Consider the following 20,728-nt stretch of genomic DNA (forward strand, 5'->3'; position numbering starts at 1 on the left):
ATGGTTACCCTTTTCAGGAACAGGCTGAATGTAGGCAAACTTCCAGCAAGAAGGAAAGGTAGATATTGATAGAAAGAGTTGGAAGAGTTTGACTAGGCAAGGTGCAAGCACAGAGGCACAGTTTTGGAAAACAATATGAGAAACCCCATCAAATCCACAAGCCTTCCAAGGGTTAAGGCCAGCAAGGGCAATGGAAAACATCACTGTGAAGGGTCTTAATGGGTAGCATGAAGTAGTTGGAGGGTGTAGGAAAGGGAGGAACAAGCCCTGAATCATCCAAGGTGGAGTTTTCAGCAAAAGTCTGAGCAAAGAATTCAGCTTTAGAGATTGATGAGATGGCAATGGTGTCATCAGATTGAAATAAAGGAGGGAAAGATGAACTAAATTTATTGGTGTGCCAGAAATAACGAGGGGTGTTAAATCTTAAAAAAATTTGACACTTTCCTTTAATGAAGGAGTTTTTGGCTAACTGAAGAAGAATTGGTATGATTCCAGGCAGAAATATAAAATACATGAGATTTAGGTGATGGAAGGCTCAGGTACCTTTTGTGGGCCACCTCTCTATCATGTGTTATGATCCAGATTCAGCCCCTCTCACAGCTGCCAGTAACTCAGATCAGCTTCCCTAAGCTACCTCCTATGTAGCTCAGTGCAGGACACAAATGAGCATATGCAGGGTCCTACTGGTCTCTTGCAATGATTAACAAAAGTTAGGTTGCCACTCTGTTTTTACCTGAACATGGAGAAAGGAATAAACAAATGCTCCACTCTATTTGCTGAAAAAGTCATAAAACCATGTGCTAGGGGCACAGCTAGGACAAAGGAAACACACTTATGAGGTTTATAATAATTTGTGAGCTACCTCCCTCAGAAGACAGGGCCTTCTACACCCATTGACTATTATATCCTCCTGTCAGCAAGTGGTATGTATATTTAGTCTCCCAGAAGATGGACAAGTACTACCAGTACATGGTAAAACCCACGAAGAAAAGAAACAACCACTGCTCAACAGAGAATGGCTATATCCTCTGGCTCCAAAGCTCCCAGCAGAGCTCTGAACCCCCAGTAACATTTAACGGCACAAAATGGCAATGACTCAAAACAAGACAACAGATGAATCCCAAGAAGGTCAGGAAAGCACACTCACCTCCCAACAACACACAATTACAACAGACACAGGGATAGGCAAAGGTAAGACTTTTCACCATCAGTCTAATCAGCACAAAACATTCAGTCAGTTCAGTTGTGGTAACCTTACGAAGTTAAAGATAGAAGAAACAAGAAAAGAAGACGAATGAATGAGAGGAAAAGAAAAATGTGAAGAAGAAAGAAGGAATAGGGAAAAGTAGAAAAACCCAGTATCAATGCAGCTTTAGTTGGGGTATTTTGATGTGAAAAAATTGGGAAGGCCCAGACAGAACTGACCCCAAATGGAAGAGAGTTATAAACTTGTCACTGTGGTTGAGAGGACCCAGACCAGATGTAAGGGTCAAGGAAAAGGCAAGCAGAGCTGGAGGAACAGCTGAAAAAACAGCTGGGAACAATGTGTGCAAAGGAGGTGAAAGGAGAGATGTACCATGGGAAAGTAACTATCTCCAACTTCTTACTGTGCCATATACGCAAACTCTACCCTGATATCCTGATTAGGCAAAGACACATATTTCCATGCCTATGGGTAGGCCATGGGTATGAAATGTATTACTGTATATGTATGATGTGAAATGTATGAGATTTTCAACCTTATCATATAGATCACTTCTAAGGGAAAAATGTAACAAACTAGAGTTTATAATGTCATGTAATTGAGGTAAAAGTCTGACAGCAGACTACATACAGAGAAAGCAGAGGGCAGAAGCAGAGAGGTTACAGAGGTTCCTGACCCAAGAGGAGCTTGAGGTGACATGAACAAGCTCGTCCTAATTCTCATAAGTGAGCTTAAAAGTCGTGTGATGCAATCTCAATAATTATTGTCTCATGAAGGTGGAAAAGGAGTAAGTAATTTGTAGGATGTTTTATTGTTAGGATATTTAGATTTAGGATTTTGTGGTTGATTTTCTGTTTTTTTTTTTATGTAATTTCATGGCTTGAATGTTGAGTATTGAATTGCTCTGACAAGAAACTCAGGTAACATTGTGAATCAAGTTGATAAAAAGTTCTCAGCAAATTACTGAAGGTGAATGCCCGTAGATTATTATTGGATTTAATTTTAGTGAAGTAAATGTAGAAATTTTATGTGTATAATATACTACCTCATGGTCACTACTTGAATAAGTCTTCACACACAACCATGCAAGTTGCAAGCATGACAATGGTCGCAGTGGTGAGATATGTATTTAATTCCAAGACTGATCAACTGAAAGAATTATAATTTTGTGTGAAGATAAGAATGTTACATGATATATCAAGCTTACAAGATTAAGTTACACTGGATGTCATGCTGGACATCAGTTTAATTAATTGCATAGAGATAATTCATCTTAATTTATATTACTGTGAACTGCAAACTTTATGAATGAAACACCTAGTGCATAAAATTAACCAACATAGGACATCACTTAATGGTCAATCAAGTCCTGAGTCACCCACCATTGCTTCTAGAATGTCAGTCACCTTCTTCTCCATCTTCTCAAGCCAACCCACCTTGCATCAGTACTATAACTATGCTATAACTGATAATGCTAAAAATAACTTTGCAAAGGCCTTACTTCTGTGGAGGAGAGGAAAGAAGTCAGTCTGCATCCAATTTGAAATGTATAACTAGTGCTCATGCTTGGATAAAGGATTTTAGAAAGCAGGACATGGACAAACTGGACAGATGAAGGCAGGATGGAATTGATAAAACAGTATGCCTTAGATAGCACTTATACTCACATAAGACACTGTGCCAGAAAACACCAACGCAACTGGTATGAAGTAAAAAGGAGTTTTCTCAAGATTTATCCTGAGGATAGATTGCTCCAAAGTTTGATGATTGAGTTATATGTGATTTACCAGCCAAGAGAAACTATTACTGAGCTTTTCATGAGAACTGAAGGCATTGTAGAAAATAAAAGATGATGAAAGCAACAGGCAAGGAAGTGTACAATGGTATATTTGTTTCAATACTCATCAATGCCTTGCCTAAAGATTTTTCATACATTTTAGCAGATGCTGACACAAAAAGCCTCCTTCAGTGTACAAAAAATTCTCAAATCTGTAGCTTCACATCCTAGCCTTCAACCTACTGACACTGCAATAAGGAAAGAAAATATAGTAATTCCTGTCAACTCTGTGACTGTTCGTTCAGTCACGTAAGAATCTACAGCGTACCGCTCTCACGATGTAAGAAATAAAATGCACTGTCAGAGATATGGCTAAGATAACCACACCATTCAAAACTGCAGGGCCATTGATTGTTACAGATGTCATAAGTGGGGTCACACTGCTAGAGATTGCACAGTAAAACTACCACCATGGAAATGATCACCAGTTACTTGTTTCACCTGTGGAATGCAAGGATACAAAAACAGGGAATGCACTCATAAGAACACTCCATGGCAGATGCAAAGAAAAACACTGATGTATTACCAGTGGAACATAATAATGAATCGGTAGTTCTCACAAAGGTCGACAGTAACACAAGGCGTGTTTTCATAGAAGTACAAGAAGATAAGAGTACATTAGCTTTATTGACACTATAAATTGAATAGTAAATAATCAAAACTTCCCAAACAATAAAATTGTTTACAGTGCAAGTGGAGATGTAATGTTGATTTCAAGAAAGAGAAAGCTGACTTTGTGGATTGGAGGAAAATTTTAGTTATGATATTGTAATTACAAATAATCCCAAAATCACAAATAATAATAGGTTTGGACTTTATGACAAAGTATAATATTACCTTTAATACAAAAGTATTAAACTTATATATTGAAGGAGAAAGGATCATTATAGCAGAGCTGCCTATGAAACATGCACTATTAATAACTGAAGGGAAGGAAATTAAAACTCAGTGGATAATCCTAGATATAAATGCTCAGTAGCTCAGGCATCAGTGTTGCAATGAGAGAGGGTGAGTTATTTGATCTTGGAGACTAAGTTAGTTGAGTGTGATACAGCCATATTTGAGCCTGTAGCAGGAAACCTAAGAACTCAATTTTTCATGTCCAGGATTAGTGAAGTTAGAAAGTGATAATAGAAAAAAATTAAGGTATGTGATCAGGTATATAAATTTCTCAAATGAGTATATTCAGCTAGAGCCAGGGAAAATATTAGGTAATGTGCAGTCTTGCAAAAGAGAAGCCTTACCAAGTAATCATAATCAGTATGTGGTTAAATAGTATAACAGAGAAAAATGAAGAAGAGCATCTGAATGGCATTTCTAAAATTATAAATGCTATGTATCCTGATGGAACTGAGGAAAGCCAAATATTAAAGGAATTAATAAAAAAGTACCCATCAGTATTTGCAAGTGATAATGATTCCCCAAGTGTGCCAGCCCCAACTACAGTAAAGGAGTTACAATCCTTTCTTGGAATGACAAACTATTACATAAATTTGTGAGAAATTATGCTGAGATAACAGCCCCTCTAAACAAATTAACTGCAGGCATGGTGGATGGAAAGAGGAATAAGAATAAAATAATTTGGAATGATGAGGCTGTTAAGGCATTTAAAATTAAAACTTGAATTGACTCGAAGGGTTATACTAAAATTCCCAGACTTTACAAAGCTTTTGATTCCCCAAGTGTTTGGCATAAAGCTTTGATTTCCAAACTACGCTCCTTCTTTCCAAACTACTATCCTTCTTTCTGTAACTTCATCTCAAGTTTCCTTTCTGACTATTCTATTGCTGCTCTGGTAGGCAGTCACTGTTCTCCTAAATCTATTAACAGTGGTATTCCTCAGGATTCTGTTCTGTCACCTACTCTCTTCCTATTATTTACCAATGATCTAAACCAAACTTCTTGTCCTATCCAGTCCTATGGTGATGATACCAACCTGCACTTTCCCACATCTTTTCGTAGATGCCCAACCCTACAGGAAGTAAACAGTTCTTACAGGGAAGCTACAGAATAACTGACTTCTGATCTCTCCAAAATTTCTGATTGGATCAGAGCAAACTTAGTATTGTTTAATGCCTCAAAACAATTCCTCCATCTATCAACTTAACACAACCTTCCAGACAACTATCCCCATCTTCTTCAATGACACTCAACTTTCCCCTCTTCTACAATGAACATCCTCAGTCTGTCCTTAACTTATAATCTGAACTGGAAACTTCACATTTCATCTCTAGCTAAAACAGCTTCTATGAAGTTAGGTGTTCTGAGTCATCTCTGCCAGTTTTTCTCACCTCCCTCAGCTGCTAACTCTGTACAAAGCCTTTGTAAATGCATTCGTATCACTCCATTTCCCCAGAAAACTGCAGACATTCAGCATAACTCACACCCTCATCCAATTAGATCCATCACATTCTTTTCATGGTCCATGAATGCAGCATCAACTATTTCCTCTTTCATAAATATTTTCCAATTGCCATCCTCAGAGAAAATATCTAATCCATACAGCCATTGTCCTTTTTTAAAACCCTTCACTAATAGTTCTCTAAGAGATTTCCTACACTATTTCAATTGCAATACATACCAAACTTTTCAAACAATACTCAATGAGACTTAACTAGCATAATTCAAACATTCATGTTTAATATGTACACTTAGAAATTTCTGCTATAATTCCATTCACTCTTGCCCCCTTCCTATTCCTCAGATTTCCAATCAGTCTACCACTTCCTCATTCATAATATCTTTTTTGTTCATGCATCTTCACATCACCATATACGTGTAATCCCCATAAAACTGCTTCACCTTCACTCTTTTATATTTTTAAACTTTTAAAACATTCCATCCATCTCCCATTCACAGTTCCTTGCTCTTGACCAAATTATTTATTTAGTTCAGCTTTCAGTGAACAATATACAGTATGCACTAAGGTAAAATAATACATAAAGGTCAAATAAAATACAGCAAAAGTCCTATCTTTCAGCATCCAACATTTTGGAAAACCTGAAGTTTCAGCACTTCTGCAAAATTGTCTCATTCTGAAAGTGATATGATCTTTCAGCACTATTTTTCCAATAGGTATTAGCCAGAGCACTGCAATTGTAGAGCCTACAATTCTGCCATCAATTGTACTGCTTGCTACAGCACCCATGGATATGATAATGTGAGTGGTGTATATGAGAATAGTTTCAGTATAAACTTGGGATATATGAATGAAGTACTAGATTGAGGGGGGAGAGGGAAGAGATATTAGTGATACAAAGTGTAACAGGCAGAGTAAAGGCATAAGAATATGAGAACAAATCTATGGTGTTTACACTGCCATATTTGTCTTTCCACTCTGTCTTTGTGAATGAAAATCCATCAGTGGTTGTAAAGCAGACTGACCAAGAGATCATTTAAAGTGTGACAGATCCTACTACTATGGAGGCAAAAGAGGAGGAAAGTGTGGAGGAAGAAGAGCTAGGGAAAGATTTGTGAGAGGACACTAGAAAAAATTATGTTTATTTATCAAGTTTGCCTAGGCTGAACTGGAATTGTCTGTTTCCTAGAAATATGCCTTGAAAAGCTTTGTGATTTCTATATAAATATGACTAGGAGACATTAGCTTGTGTTTTCTGCAAATAAATAAATAAATAGTAGCCTATGTTCTTACTTATTAATTGCTACTGTAATTGATGAAATTCACATCTAATCTTTCTACATATTAAATGTTTTGGCACCTGTTCAGTCCCATAAATATTGAAACACATGATTTTTACTGTAAGAAATGGTAAAAAACACAGTTGGTAATCATTCAAGATTTAAGAAAATACATCACTCATTATTTTGTACTGTGAAATGTGCATTACCATTGCATATGAATACATAACTGGCAACAGAATAATCAAATAGAAAAAGAAAATTCTTCCTGTTAGACTGTTAGATTTGTGCCTGATATATATCCATTTCTAACTGGAAGACTTTTCCCCATGATGATTTTGAATGAATTATCTAACAAAAATCTGAAATTGAAACCTTACCTTGCCAAGAGGCACATCTTTTTCACCAGCAGGAACCAAAATTTTGGCCAGAACTCCCTCTTCAGGTGTCTCCATCCCCATGGTGGCTTTGTCTGTTTCAATCTCAGCCAACAGATCACCTTCATTTAAAACATCTCCTGCAAGTAAACCCAAGAGTCACCATGCTATCAACACTGCTCCAGTAAAATCACTGCAATAGCAGTATAGCACAAAACTGCTATGCTGCTATTACATCATTATCATCACCACACTGCTCCCTGCAAAATCCTATTCATCATTATCATTTTCAAATACTCCAAAGACTGATGCCTATATCAGTCTTGTTCACTTAATGTTTACTTGCTTGGCTGCAGTAGCTGCTTTCCTGCATATGCATAGATCTCTTAAATCCTTCTGGATTATTTCTTTCTGAGTCTTTCTGGCTTTCCCTCTGTGGCCACTTAGCAAGTATGGGCTAAGGCCAGATTATAAATATTTATCTTGGGTTAGGTGGACACATGGGTAGCTCAGTAGCTATCAACACAGGCTTGCAATTAAACACAGTACTTAACTAGAGAGCTGGGTGGAATGTCTGTCAGGATGGAAGAGAGTTGAGAAGGAGCATTGATGCAAACTGATTGCTGGCTGGAGTTGAACTTGGATGAAAGAGTGGGTATGTTTATCTGACCTCTGTTTGAATGTGACTTACTCCCTGCTTACCAAGCAGATTGATATCAGTTTGCTCCAAGATGATGAATCTGCTTGACTCAGATCTTCATTGTTTCATCCACTCATCATGGTGGATTGTTATATTTTAATTTAACTAATTCCCATCACCATTAATTTCCCTGTTGGAATGATAGTTTGGATTAATGGTTACCAGATCAATTCACATCTCCAACACTTTTCACCCAATCATTCTCTACCATCCTCTCAACATCTTCAAATTACTTTCATCTATCTTTTCATATCACCACACCATGAGTCAACTCCTATTCTCTACCTCTGTTAAGAGCATAAGAACAGTAACACTTTACTGCAAAATGGCTAATGGAAAAAACATAACTTTAATGCACCATGGCATATGAAAATTATGTTCATCTAGTGTTTGTTTGAGGAACATATATTTCAGGAAAGATCCTGTATCAAAATTAAAAGAAATGGTATGTTATTTTGAAAATAACAAACTGAGAAATACAGTACGTGCTAAAGTCCAAGCAAAATTTTCTAGTATTTCACTACCAAGTAATGTCTGGAGTATGGGAAAAGTGCATCACTCATTTCAGCTACAACCATTTTCCACTGCCATCTTTTCACAACCAAAATATAACTCAATGGATCATGTTGTCATCTTGCTCTGATTATCCTTAATTTGTTCTGGCATATCACATTCCATAAATGTCTGTGGACTTACCCTTGCATTGTACAAAGAAAGAATGAGAGCATATACTAGTCTGTGGACTTACCCTTGCATTGTTCAAAGAAAGAATGAGAGCATATACTAAACTGGTTAGAAAAATAGCCCTGAAGATCCAAACCCTATGCAAACTTCACAGAGCTTTACAGAGACCAGTACTATGGAATACTGAGGCCATAATCTGAATCTTTGGTGTCTACTTGGCAACTTAAACTCTCAGCTGGCTAGTGAAGGAGTGTGTAGGCAGCAACAGTGCCAGTGAGCCTTATTGTTCTAAAAACAGTGGAAGTGTGTATAGCATCTTGTCCACAATCTCCTCTTCCACTACCTTACATATTGTTGGCATACCACAATCATACTTAGAGCATCAAGATGAAAAAGAACTTTGTTTTGCAAGAGATGAATTAAAAAAACAGTGGACAGAAGAAATTAATTACATGATGTCATCAAGCTGAGTCTGCCACCAGACCTGTGCCACACACCATGAACATCCCATCACTCCATGAATCAGTCATGCCTGCTCCATCTACTTTTCAGGACCATGATTCATGAAGATTTGAAAAATGAGCATCAAGACAGAAGAGGAGTCCAACAATAAGAATTAAATGCTTACAATAAGCAAGTGGAGATGAAAAAAAACTTGCATCTTCACATGGTTTGTGCTAAAATGTGAGAAGTAACTATTTCCTACCTACCAAATGAATCCGAAACAAGAATAAGACTGGAATGGAGAACTTAGGAAGCTCTGATACACACTTCTAAGAGATAATACCCAAATAGGGAAGGACCAGGAGCCTAAGGCAAAATCTACTGTTCAGAAGTTCAGCAAGCCTACATATTCATTAGGAAAATCTATAAATACTTAAAACCAGTATATGAAAAGAGGATAAAAAATCAATTTAATCATACAGAAACTGATCCTACCAAGAAAGCAGTATCAAAAAGTATTCATAATTTTGAGGCCATAACTGAAAACATGTTTCTTTCACTTCTGAAAGCTATCTGCTCAGACATTTATACATCATTTTGAATTAAACAAAGACTCAGAGAAAAGAGACTATTTTGAAGTGGATGTCTGGTATGACAGGTTTTCATCATTCTATCTATTTGTTTTACACAAAATTTTGCACAGTGATAGGGCATAGCACTTATAACTCCTATACCTTTATTTTTTTTTATTTTCAAAAATTTTCAAAAAATTATGACCCCTTTTCAAAATGCTAAAATTCAGAAGAATTTGTATTTTCTCACGTAATACTGTGCCAATCATGTAGGTATTCTGCAAGTGCTCTTCAACTGAGCACATTTAAAATTTTTATTTTTATTTTATCAGTGAATTTGAGAAAAAATTTCTTCCAACTCTCAACTTACAGCAAATTTTAACTCTTCATAAAGATTTTTCATATATATATATATATATATATATATATATATATATATATATATATATATATATATATATATATATATATATATATATATATATATATATTCAGTAAACCCTTGTTATATCAGACCCTGTTATGGAATGTCCGGCCAGCAGCCGGAATATTAACTGTGTATTATTAGTGATAATTCACTAAATGCTTCCAACACATTCCACAGCATTTCACATGCTTGCCATGATCACAAATATTTTATTAGACTATGGCATCATGGCATGTTTGGAGCTACCTTCTAGCAGAGCTCATCCTGGAAACAAATTCTGATAAGCAGCAATGGCAGCAAGGAAATGAGTGAGGGTGGAGGGAGGAAGGGAGGGTGCGGATGGTGATGGTGGTGGTGGTGATGGTGAGGGCACACCACACTAACCAGGGTTGAGCTGCCATAATTATGGTATTTCTGTCATAATTTGGTGTTTGTCTATCATCTGCCATACACTGTCTACCATACACTATGCCATAATGTATAGAAGAAAATGTCATAATTTTCACACTGATGTATGATAATTTCGGCTGGCCGGCAGTGCAACCCTGGCACCCACACACTGCTCCTGCCTCAGTCTCACACTGGCAGATGTTATTAGAGGTTGCAGTGCTTCTCACCACTCATCTCCCTTGATCAAGATGGCATCTTCCCCCTGTCCTGCTCACACTGCTAGATGGAAAATCCTGTCCATGGCACAAAAGGAGGGAGGGAGGGAGGGAAGGAAGAGAGAGGAGGGTAGGAAAGGGAGGGGGATTAGTGGTTGTGGCACTCCTGACCCACTCACAGCTGCTTTTATTGGATTTTTGCCAGGACAAGAAATTTGGTTTAGATCATTGATGAATAATAATAGGAAGAGAGTAATAATAGGAAGAGAGTGGGCGACAGGAGAGAACCCTAAGGAACACTACTCTTAATAGATTTAGGAAAAGAACAATGATCTTGCCCTACCCACTCCTACACTGATGATAACACCCTGCACTTTTCCACATCCTTTTGTAGACGTCCAGTCCTTCAGGAAGTAAACAATTCATGCAGGGTAGCCACAGAACACCTGACTTCTGATCTGTCTAAAATTTCTGATTGGGGCAGAGCAAACTTAATATTGTTCAATTCCTCAAAAACTCAATTCCTCCATCTATCAACTCAACACAACCTTCCAGACAACTATCCCCTCCTCTTCAGTGACACTCATGTCCCCCTCTTCTACACTGAACATCCTCGGTCTGTCCTTTACTTATAATCTAAACTGGAAACTTCACTTCCAAAGAGGAGCACATTCTGACCCTCTTCCCTTTTGCAGAGATCTCCATTCTTGGAGACTTCAATGCCCACCACCAGCTTTGGCTTTCCTCTCCCTTCACTGACCATCCTGGTGAACTAGCCTTCAACTTTGCTATGCTCCACGACCTAGAGCAATTGGTGCAACACCCTACTCGTATTCCTGACCGTCTTGGAGTTACGCCCAACATTCTTGACCTTTTCCTGACCTCTAATCCTTCTGCTTATGCTGTCACCCTTTCTTCTCCGTTGGGCTCCTCTGATCGCAATCTCATATCTGTATCTTGTCCTATCGCTCCAATCCCTCCTCAGGATACCCCTAAGCGAAGGTGCCTCTGGTGTTTTGCATCTGCTAGTTGGGGGGACCTGAGGAGGCATTTTGCTGATTTTCCTTGGAATGACTACTGCTTTCATGTCAGAGACCCATCTTTGTGTGCTGAGCGCATAACAGAGGTGATAGTGTCTGGCATGGAGGCGCACATTCCTCACTCTTTTTCTCGACCTAAACCTTCCAAAACTTGGTTTAACACAGCTTGTTCTCGTGCTATACATGATAGAGAGGTGGCCCACAAAAGGTACTTAAGCCTTCCATCACCAGAATCTCATACACTCTATATTTTTGCCCGAAACCATGCCAAGTCTGTTCTCCAACTAGCCAAAAACTCCTTCATTAACAGAAAGTGTCAAAACCTTTCATGATCTAACTTCCCTTGTGACTTCTGGCATCTAGCCAAAAATACCTCCAATAACTTTGCTTTTTTTTTTCCCTCCTTTATTTCAACCAGATGGCACCACTGCTATCACATCTATTTCTAAAGCTGAACTCTTTGCTCAAACCTTTGCTAAAAACTCTACCTTAGACTATTCTGGGCTTGTTCCTCCCTCTCCTCCCCCCCTCTGACTACTTCATGCTACCTATTAAAATTCTTTGCAATCCTCAATCCGTGGATGCGTTCCACCCTCAGTGTCACGGGAGTTACCAGATGTTGTCGGTGGGTGGGTTCCACCTTCAGTGTCATGGGAGTTACCAGATGTTGTTGGTCAGTGCATTCCACCATCAGTGTCACGGGAGTTACCAGATGTTGCCTCCAGGAGGGAGAGAAGCTCAGTGAGACCGAGCTGAAATAGCCACAGCGACAATTCAGCTAATGGAGAGAGTTGCTAGATGCAACTGCCTTTCAACTTGAATAAGCAGGAGGAAAATATAAATGTATGACGCAAAAACGAAACGAACACCGCCCCCCAGACATGGTGATACAATCGTTCATGGACAATCACTGTATATTAAGGGTTAATAGGTACCATGAAGTAGTCAGAGGATGGAGGAGAGGGAGGAACAAGCCCTGAATCATCCAAGGTAGAATTTTTAGCAAAGGTTTGAGCAGAGTTCAGTTTTAGAGATAGATGTGATAGCAGTGGTGCCATCTGATTGAAATATAGAAGGGAAAGAAGGAGAAGCAAAGTTATTGCAGATGTTTTTGGCTAGGTGCCAGAAGTCACGGGGAGGGGGAAAGTTAGATCTTGAAAGATTTTAACACTTTCTATTAATGAAGGAGTATTTGGGTAGTTGGAGAAAACTTGGCATGGTTCTGGGCAGAAATATAAAAGTGCATGAGATTCTGGTGATGGAAGGCTCAAGTACCTTTTGTGGGCCACCTATCATGTGTAGCATGAGAACAGGCCATGTTAAACGAAGGTTTGGAAGGTTTAGGTTGAGAAAAAGAATGAGGAACATAACCCTCCATGCCAGACACTATCACCTCTGTTATGTGCTTGGCACACAGAGACAAGACTCTGACATGGAAGCAGTAGTCATTCCAAGGAAGAACAGCAAAATACCTCCTCAGGTCCCCCAACTAACAAAGGCAAAAAAATGCCAGAGGTACCTCCACTTAGGGGGATCATGAGAAGGGACTGAAGTGATAGGACAAGATACAGATGTGAGATTGTGATCAGAGGAGCCCAACAGAGAAGATAGGATGACAGCATAAACACAAGGATTACAGGTTAGGAAAAGGTCAAGAATGTTGGGTGTATCTCCAAGACGAATATGGGTAGGGTGTTGCATCAATTGCTCTAGATCGTGGAGGACAGCAAAGTTAAAGGTTAGTTCACCAGGATGGTCAGTGAAGGAAGAGGAAAGTCTAAGCTGGTGGTAAACATTCAAGTCTTCAAGAATGGAGATCTCTGCAAAAGGGAAGAAAGTCACAATGTGTTCTCTTGCTTGTAATTCCAAGGCTAGTAATTCAAGGAGGGGTACATAAACATTGAATGCCCTTAAGCAGATCCTTATAATTAAATAGCTAAATGATACAGGCACAGAGGGGAATAGCATATACCCTGCCATGTAGAGAAGCTGGCTGGTGAATGACTGATGCACTGAGGGTGCTTGATGTTGCCAACTTACAGTGTTGGTTTACATGCATGTTTCCATTGTTGCACCTATAACATATACTCAAACTCAATTCCTCCATCTATCAACTCGACACAACCTTCCAGACAACTATCCCCTCTTCTTCAATGACACTCAACTGTCCCCCTCTTCTACAATGAACATCCTCGGTCTGTCCTTTACTTATAATCTGAACTGGAAACTTCACATCTCATCTCTAGCTAAAACAGCTTCTATGAAGTTAGGTGTTCTGAGACATCTCCGCCAGTTTTTCTCACTCCCCCCCCAGCTGCTAACTCTGTACAAGGGCCTTATCCCTCCATGTATGGAGTATGCTTCACATGTCTGGAGGGGTTCCGCTCATACTGCTCTTCTAGACAGGGTGGAATCAAAAGCTTCTCATCTCATCAACTCCTCTCCTCTAACTGACTGTCTTCAGCCTCTCTCTCACCGCTGCAATGTTGCATATCTAGCTGTCTTCTACCGCTATTTTCATGCTAACTGCTCTTCTGATCTTGCTAACTGCATGCCTCCCCTCCTTCCGCGACCTCGTTGCACAAGACTTTCTTCTTTCTCTCACCCCTATTCTGTCCACCTCTCTAACACAAGAGTTAACCAGTATTCTCAATCATTCATCCCTTTCTCTGGTAAACTCTGGAACTCCCTGCCTGCTTCTGTATTTCCATCTTCCTATGACTTGAATTCCTTCAAGAGGGAGGTTTCAAGACACTTATTCATCAATTTTTGACCACTGCTTTGACCCTTTTATGGGACTGGCATTTCAGTGGGCATTTTTTTAATTAGATTTTTGTTGCCCTTGGCCAGTGTCCTTCCTACATAAAAAAAAAAAAATACATTGTTGTCGCTACTACCTTTTACATATCCTACACCTCCTTTCCCCCTATGCGCTCATAGATGAATCCTTTCAGACTGATGTGGAGGAGGGTCACCATTGGGGTTGTGTTGTCCATCAGGAGTCAATGGAGTTTGGCTGGGGAGGTACACAGGGCAGAAGAAGCAGCAGTTCCTCAATCATACCTGGCTGCTGGGAAGCTTGACCAGATATTCAAGTGACCTACCTGCTGATGCATGATTGTTTGGAGCGACACAGGATCTTGGACGTGTACCTGGTCATTCAGCTTCAACTTGGGCAGCGAGCAATCTTCAACATCCTGGGTTTGTTGAGTGACTCAATGGTCATACTCTTCTGTGCTGGCTTGCCACTTTTTCTTGAAGGACTCGGATGTCTCAAATGCCTCACAGTCTATATTGCCCACAGGGGGACCTTCATGATAAAGTGTGTAGTGTAATATAGTATTCCTGAGAGAGGATGTTTTCTCTCAAAGCGTCTTGGAACCTTTAATGCAGACTTAAGTGAAACGTAACAACTTGCCTCGAGAAATGTTTTCTATAAAGTGTTTCCACAGAGAACACTATACCTTTTTAGGCCAGACTTCATGAAATTCTACTTTATAAAAATTAATATAAAATCCTTTTATTGTTTACAGTTGCTTGTTATCAAAATTGCCAAACTGTTAATAATGCCTTTAAATGTATTAGCCATCTTTAATATTTTCATGTACAAACAATGTATGTATTGAGATTACCACCAATATATTCTAATGTCAAAATAGTTACTGACTGGTGCAGCCAAATATATACTCAATAAGTTTTCCAGAAATCAACCTTGCTGGACCACAGGAATATTTTGTTTTCTTTAACCAGCAGATCGTAGCTAACATACTGTACACTCTGACACCAACAGGTATTTCATGGACTTAACAGCCAACTCTGCATGACCATTAGACTGTGGATAGTAAGGCAATGAGACCATGTGCCAGATTTTCCAAAATTCCAGGAAGGTTTCAAATTCCTGGCTTGTGAATTGGGGTCCTCCATCAGTTTGCAGCCAGACAGGGACACCCACATCACAGAAATAGTGGCAAAAATGTCATACAGTGACAGTAGCTATTGTGTCATGGCCACATTGGATGACAACCGGGCAGCCTGAGAGGAAGTCAACAATGACAAGGAATGACTTCCCCTGACTGACTGAGAAGTCAGTCGACACTTACTCAAAGCGTCTGGTTAAGGTGTTGTCACATATGAGCAGTTCCTGTTGTTGGCTGGGTTGATGAATCTGGCATGGTTCACAAGTGCGAACAGTATTAATAATGTCAGAATTAATACTGGGCCAGAATACTGTTTGCTTCGCACACCTCTTGGTGGCTCGTATCTCAGTGACTGTACCTCTAAGACTGCACCAGGGGCAACAACACATGGTCCATACAACATGGGGTCACTGTTGCTGTAGAGGTCTTCTCTGAGTTTCCAGTATGGGAGCAGCATAGTGTGCAGGGAGTATCAGTTGGATGGAAACCCCTTTAAAACACATTCCAGGAATCAGACATACAAACGATCTTCATGGGCTGCCACCTGGAACTCCTCCATAACCTTGTCTGCTGCTTGACTGGGGGGACTCTGCAAGAGACTGTGCAGCTTGACGTGTCTCACAGAGATGTTTGTTTGACAGCCCAGCAAATCATCTTCTTGAGTTGGGTAGCAGACAGGGTAATGAGACAGAATATCTGGGATGCAGAGCTGTTTTCCTGCCCACTATGCTGCTGAAAACTGGTATGCCAAGAGCTTCTCCTTCAGTCACTGTAACCTCAGGTTTTCTACTGCATCAAGGTAATAGTGGTTAAGAACTGGTATGATTGGGCGATGGTCAGTGATGACTTCAAAGTGCAAAAGACCCACCAGGTAGAATTTGCACTTGGAAGTTGCCCATGTTACTGCCAGTAGCTCCAACTCAAACACTGCACAATGCATCTTGGTGTCCATGAAGAATCTTAAGCTACACTGGGTGAGTCGCAGCTGTTCTCCTCCATGATCTTGCAAGAGAGTATAACTGATGCCATTGAGTCTGGAGGCATCAGTCTGCAAGATTGTGGGGAGAGCTGGGTCAAACGTCACTAAGATGGATGGAACCAAGAGGGCCTCCTTCACCCTCCTGAAGGTCTCATCATGGTCAGGAGCCCACACAAACATTCGCCTGGGACTCATCAGAGGGCACAAAGGTTGAGCAGTCTCGGAAATCTCTGAAGAAAACTCTGCCAGCTGATTTACAAGTCCCATGAAGGACCATAAATCCATGAGGTTGGCAAGAGTTGCAAAGTCCAGGATTGCTTTGATTTTCTCCAGATCTGCTGCTATTCCTTCAGCTGAAAGCATGTATTCACAGAAAGATACTGCTAATGCTGCTACAGTGAACTTGTAAGTATTGAGAGTTATCCCATGGTTTCTGCACCGAGAGAGGACCTCATAGATATGCTGGAGATGGATGAGGTAGTCTTCATCATAGAAAAATACATCATCCATGACACTGATGCAGTGTTCCAGACCCTGGAGTGCCAAATCACCCAGAAGACAGAAGGCATCCCCTGTTGCAGCAAAACCCATCGGGCCCCGGCAATACCAATAGCAACCATAAGGTGTTATGAAGGTGGTCAATGGTTGATCCTCCTCTGCTAGTTCAATCTGCCAGTATCCACATAAGGCATCCACTGTGGTAATGAAACATGCCTTTGGGTCCACACTGCGTATTGCTATGAAGGGTCCAGGAGAAGGGTGCACTAGGTGTGACACTTGGCTGGTGAGCCTGGAAAGGTCTGTGGTGATCCTCACACTCCCATTTGGCTTTGCTGCAGCCACCAAGGGATGGAACCATGGAGAAGGATCCTTGCCTGTGGGTGTGATGACGGCTTGTGCCACCATCGTGTCCTGCTCTGCCTTGACTGCATCCTGGAAAGGATGTATATCTTCCTTCAGGTGGATCTTCATGGGAGGGCCTACCATGTTCTTGAGCAGCTTCGTCTGGAATTCTTCTTTGCTCACAAGTAGATCATTGAACTCCTTCAAGAAATACTCCTTGGCTTGTGAGAGGCTCGTATCACTGAGGTGAGATGACGTGGAAGGAGTAGAAGTAGCAGCTGGCACCGATGCAGAGGCTTGTGTTGTCCCTAGGCCACCGACAGTCCACTTTCCCTTGTGTAGAGCACTGGCATGTGTCACCTAGATGATGGGTTTTGCAAACTCCATGGAGATGACTGCCAATTCCTTGCAGTCTTGATAGAACAGGAGTGGAGTTGGCACATTTTCATGAACATCAATCCATGTAGTTGTGGTATTACCAAAGAATCTTATCTCTACTTTGAGAGATCCAAGAGCCAGGGCCATCTATGAACCATCCTTTGTTAGGCATTTCACAGCTGTAGAGGGTTGGAGATCCTTTCTTGAGAGGCCCAAACTTTGCAGATGGTCCAGGCCTATGAGAGTGACATCTGCACCTGTGTCAGGGAGCATGAATAGACTGCCTGACACATCACCATGGGTAATGATCACCTTGATAGATTGTGGAGGCTCTGACCTAGAGTGTGAAGAAGAGCTCACCCTCTTGACATGGCTGAAGCACTGACCTGGTGTCTTGGCGTAGTTCATCTTCCCTGTGTTCACCTGGGAAGGCAGTCTCCCTTACTGCTTCGGCTTCTTGGTGGGGCAGCACTGGTCAAAGTGTCCATCTTGACCACACACTCTGCATGTTGCTGCTTTGGCTGGGCATCTTAATGCTCTGGACCAATGACTTTTTTTTCCCGCAGTCGTTGCAAATAGACTCAGCTGCAGGACACTGCTGCTGCTAGTGTAGATGGCCACAACTGTTGCAGGGAGTACTCTGAGTCCTAACTTTGGGTTTCTGTAGCTTATTCTTCTTCTTATATTGGAAAATGGCTCTCACACCAGTGGGAGGAGCTGTGATGTGGTATTGAAGGTGGCCTCATAAGTGTAGCACTCCTTTACCAGGTCATCTAAGGAGCTGGTAGGGGTTTGTTGGATGAGGCGTTGCACCAGTTCACAGTCCTAAACTGTCATTAGGATCACCTGTTTCAGCTGTGTTTCCTCACAGTCCTTGCTCTGCCTTTGCAAATTCTGACTGCCTCAGCTGTGTTCTTGTCTTTGGTAGAAATCATTGAATGTTTCTCCTGCCATCTGTTTACAGCTAAATAGTTCCCACCTCCTCAGTGCCTTGTTGGTTTGGGTCTTGACATGTTCGTCCAACTTATCCAAGACAGTCTTAATCTGAGGTGTGTTGTCAGAACATAAGTGTAGTTTGTGTTGCAACACACATTGCATCTCCAAAGAGAGGCACATGCTTTGTTGGATCAGCTGTTTATTGGCTGGTAGGCTGGTGAGGTCAACCATGGTAGAATAATCCTCCCATTTGCATCTTAGAAAGATACATCAGGAAAGAGAGTTGGTGGGGTATTGATGATCGCCTTGGGTGGAGGTGGGTGAGGCGAAGCAATAGTGGAAGCAGAGGGGGAGGTTGTGAGTGGCAACGGCGGGGGGATGAGCAGGCACTGGATACACAGCTCAGCAATGAGTGCTTGATACCACGCTGCTTCCTCCTCCACTCATCATTCCTCTCTCTCCATGCGACACTTGTCTTGCCATCAACAGTGTTCTTCTTCCTCACATCACCGTTCCTCGTCCTGATGACAATGCTTCTCTTCTTCCAGACGACAACAGTGCTCATTCTCTGCTCGTCATTCCTCCATCCTCTACTAAACCTCATCTTCTTTTCCTCACTGAAACACAGGTGTCTGAGGCAACTGACAGTAGCCCCTTTTCTGTTCCCTCCTACTTTCTCTATCCTCATTTTCATTTGCATTTATGTGCACAACAACATAACCTGTTCTCATTCCCATGCTCTTGAATCTTCCAAGTTTTCCACTATCTGGCTACAACTACAAAGTCACTCTCAAACTAAATTTAACTACGCTGTATAACTCTCACTTAATTCCTCTGACTATAAGAAATTCTTTGACTACTTAACTTCCAAAGTGGAGCACATACTGACTCTTTCCTTTTGCAGAGATCTCCATTCTTGGAGACTTCAACGTTCACCACCAGCTTTGGCTTTCCTCTCCCTTCAATGACTATCCCAGTGAACTAGCCTTCAACTTTGCTATCCTCCACAACCTAGAGCAATTGGTGCAACACCCTATTCATATTTCTGACCATCTTAGATATATGCCCAACATTCTTGAAGTTTTCCTAACCTCTAATCCTTCTGCATATGCTGTCATCCTCTCTTCTCTGTTGGGCTCTTCTGATCACAATCTTATATCTGTATCTTGTCCTATCACTCTAATCCCTTCTCGGGATCCTCCTAAGTGGAAGTGCCTCTGGTGTTTTGCCTGTTAGCTGGGGGAACCTGAGGAAGTATTTTGCTGATTTTCCTTGGAATGACTAATGCTTCCATGTCAGAGACCCATCTCTGTGTGCCAAGTGCATAACAGAGATGATAGTGTCTGGCATGGAGGAATACATTCCTCACTCTTTTTCTCGACCTAAACCTTCTAAACCTTGGTTTAACACAGCCTATTCCCATGCTATACATGACAGGGAGGTGGCCCACAAAAGGTACTTAAGCCTTCCATCACCAGAATCTCATGCACTTTATATTTCTGCCCAGAAGCATACCAAGTCTGTTCTCCAACTAGCCAAAAACTCCTTCATTAATAGAGTGTCAAAATCTTTCAAGATCTAACTCCTCTCATGACTTCTGGCACCTAGCCAAAAACATCTTCAGTAACTTTGCTTCTTCTTTCCCTCATTTATTTCAACCAGAAGGCACCACTGCTATAACATCTATCTCTAAAGCTGAACTCATTGCTCATACCTTTGTTAAAAACTCTATCTTGGATGATTCAGGCTTGTTCCTCCCTCTCCTCCATCCTCCAACTACTTCATGCAACCTATTACAGGCTTGTTCCTCCCTCTCCTCCATCCTCCAACTACTTCATGCAACCTATTAAAATTCTTTGTAATGATGTTTTCCATGCCCTGGCTGGCCTAAACCCTTGGAAGACTTATGGACCTGATAGGTTCCCTCCTATTGTTCTCCAAAACTGTGCCTCTGTGCTAGCACCTTGCCTAGTCAAACTCTTTCACCTCTGTCTGTCAACATCTACCTTTACTTCTTGCTGGAAGTTTGCCTACACTCAGCCTGTTCCTAAAAAGGGTGACCATTCTAGTCCCTCAAACTACCATCCTATTGCTTTAATTTCCTGCCTATCTAAAGTTTTTTAATCTATCCTCAACAGGAAGATTC

General features: G+C 40.9%; 1 protein-coding gene across 1 annotated transcript in view; it reads right to left on the reverse strand.

Moving 5' to 3' along the window:
* The window catches only part of LOC135104926 (dihydrolipoyllysine-residue acetyltransferase component of pyruvate dehydrogenase complex-like), a 126,009-nt gene that overhangs the window by 75,621 nt on the left and 29,660 nt on the right, over positions 1–20,728 (reverse strand). The window contains exon 3 of the mRNA XM_064012688.1: positions 7,061–7,197. Within this exon, the coding sequence (XP_063868758.1) occupies positions 7,061–7,197 (137 nt within the window). The remainder of the gene's footprint in view (positions 1–7,060; positions 7,198–20,728) is intronic.

Source organism: Scylla paramamosain, chromosome 11 (assembly GCF_035594125.1).
Source record: "Scylla paramamosain isolate STU-SP2022 chromosome 11, ASM3559412v1, whole genome shotgun sequence".
NCBI lineage: Eukaryota > Metazoa > Arthropoda > Malacostraca > Decapoda > Portunidae > Scylla > Scylla paramamosain.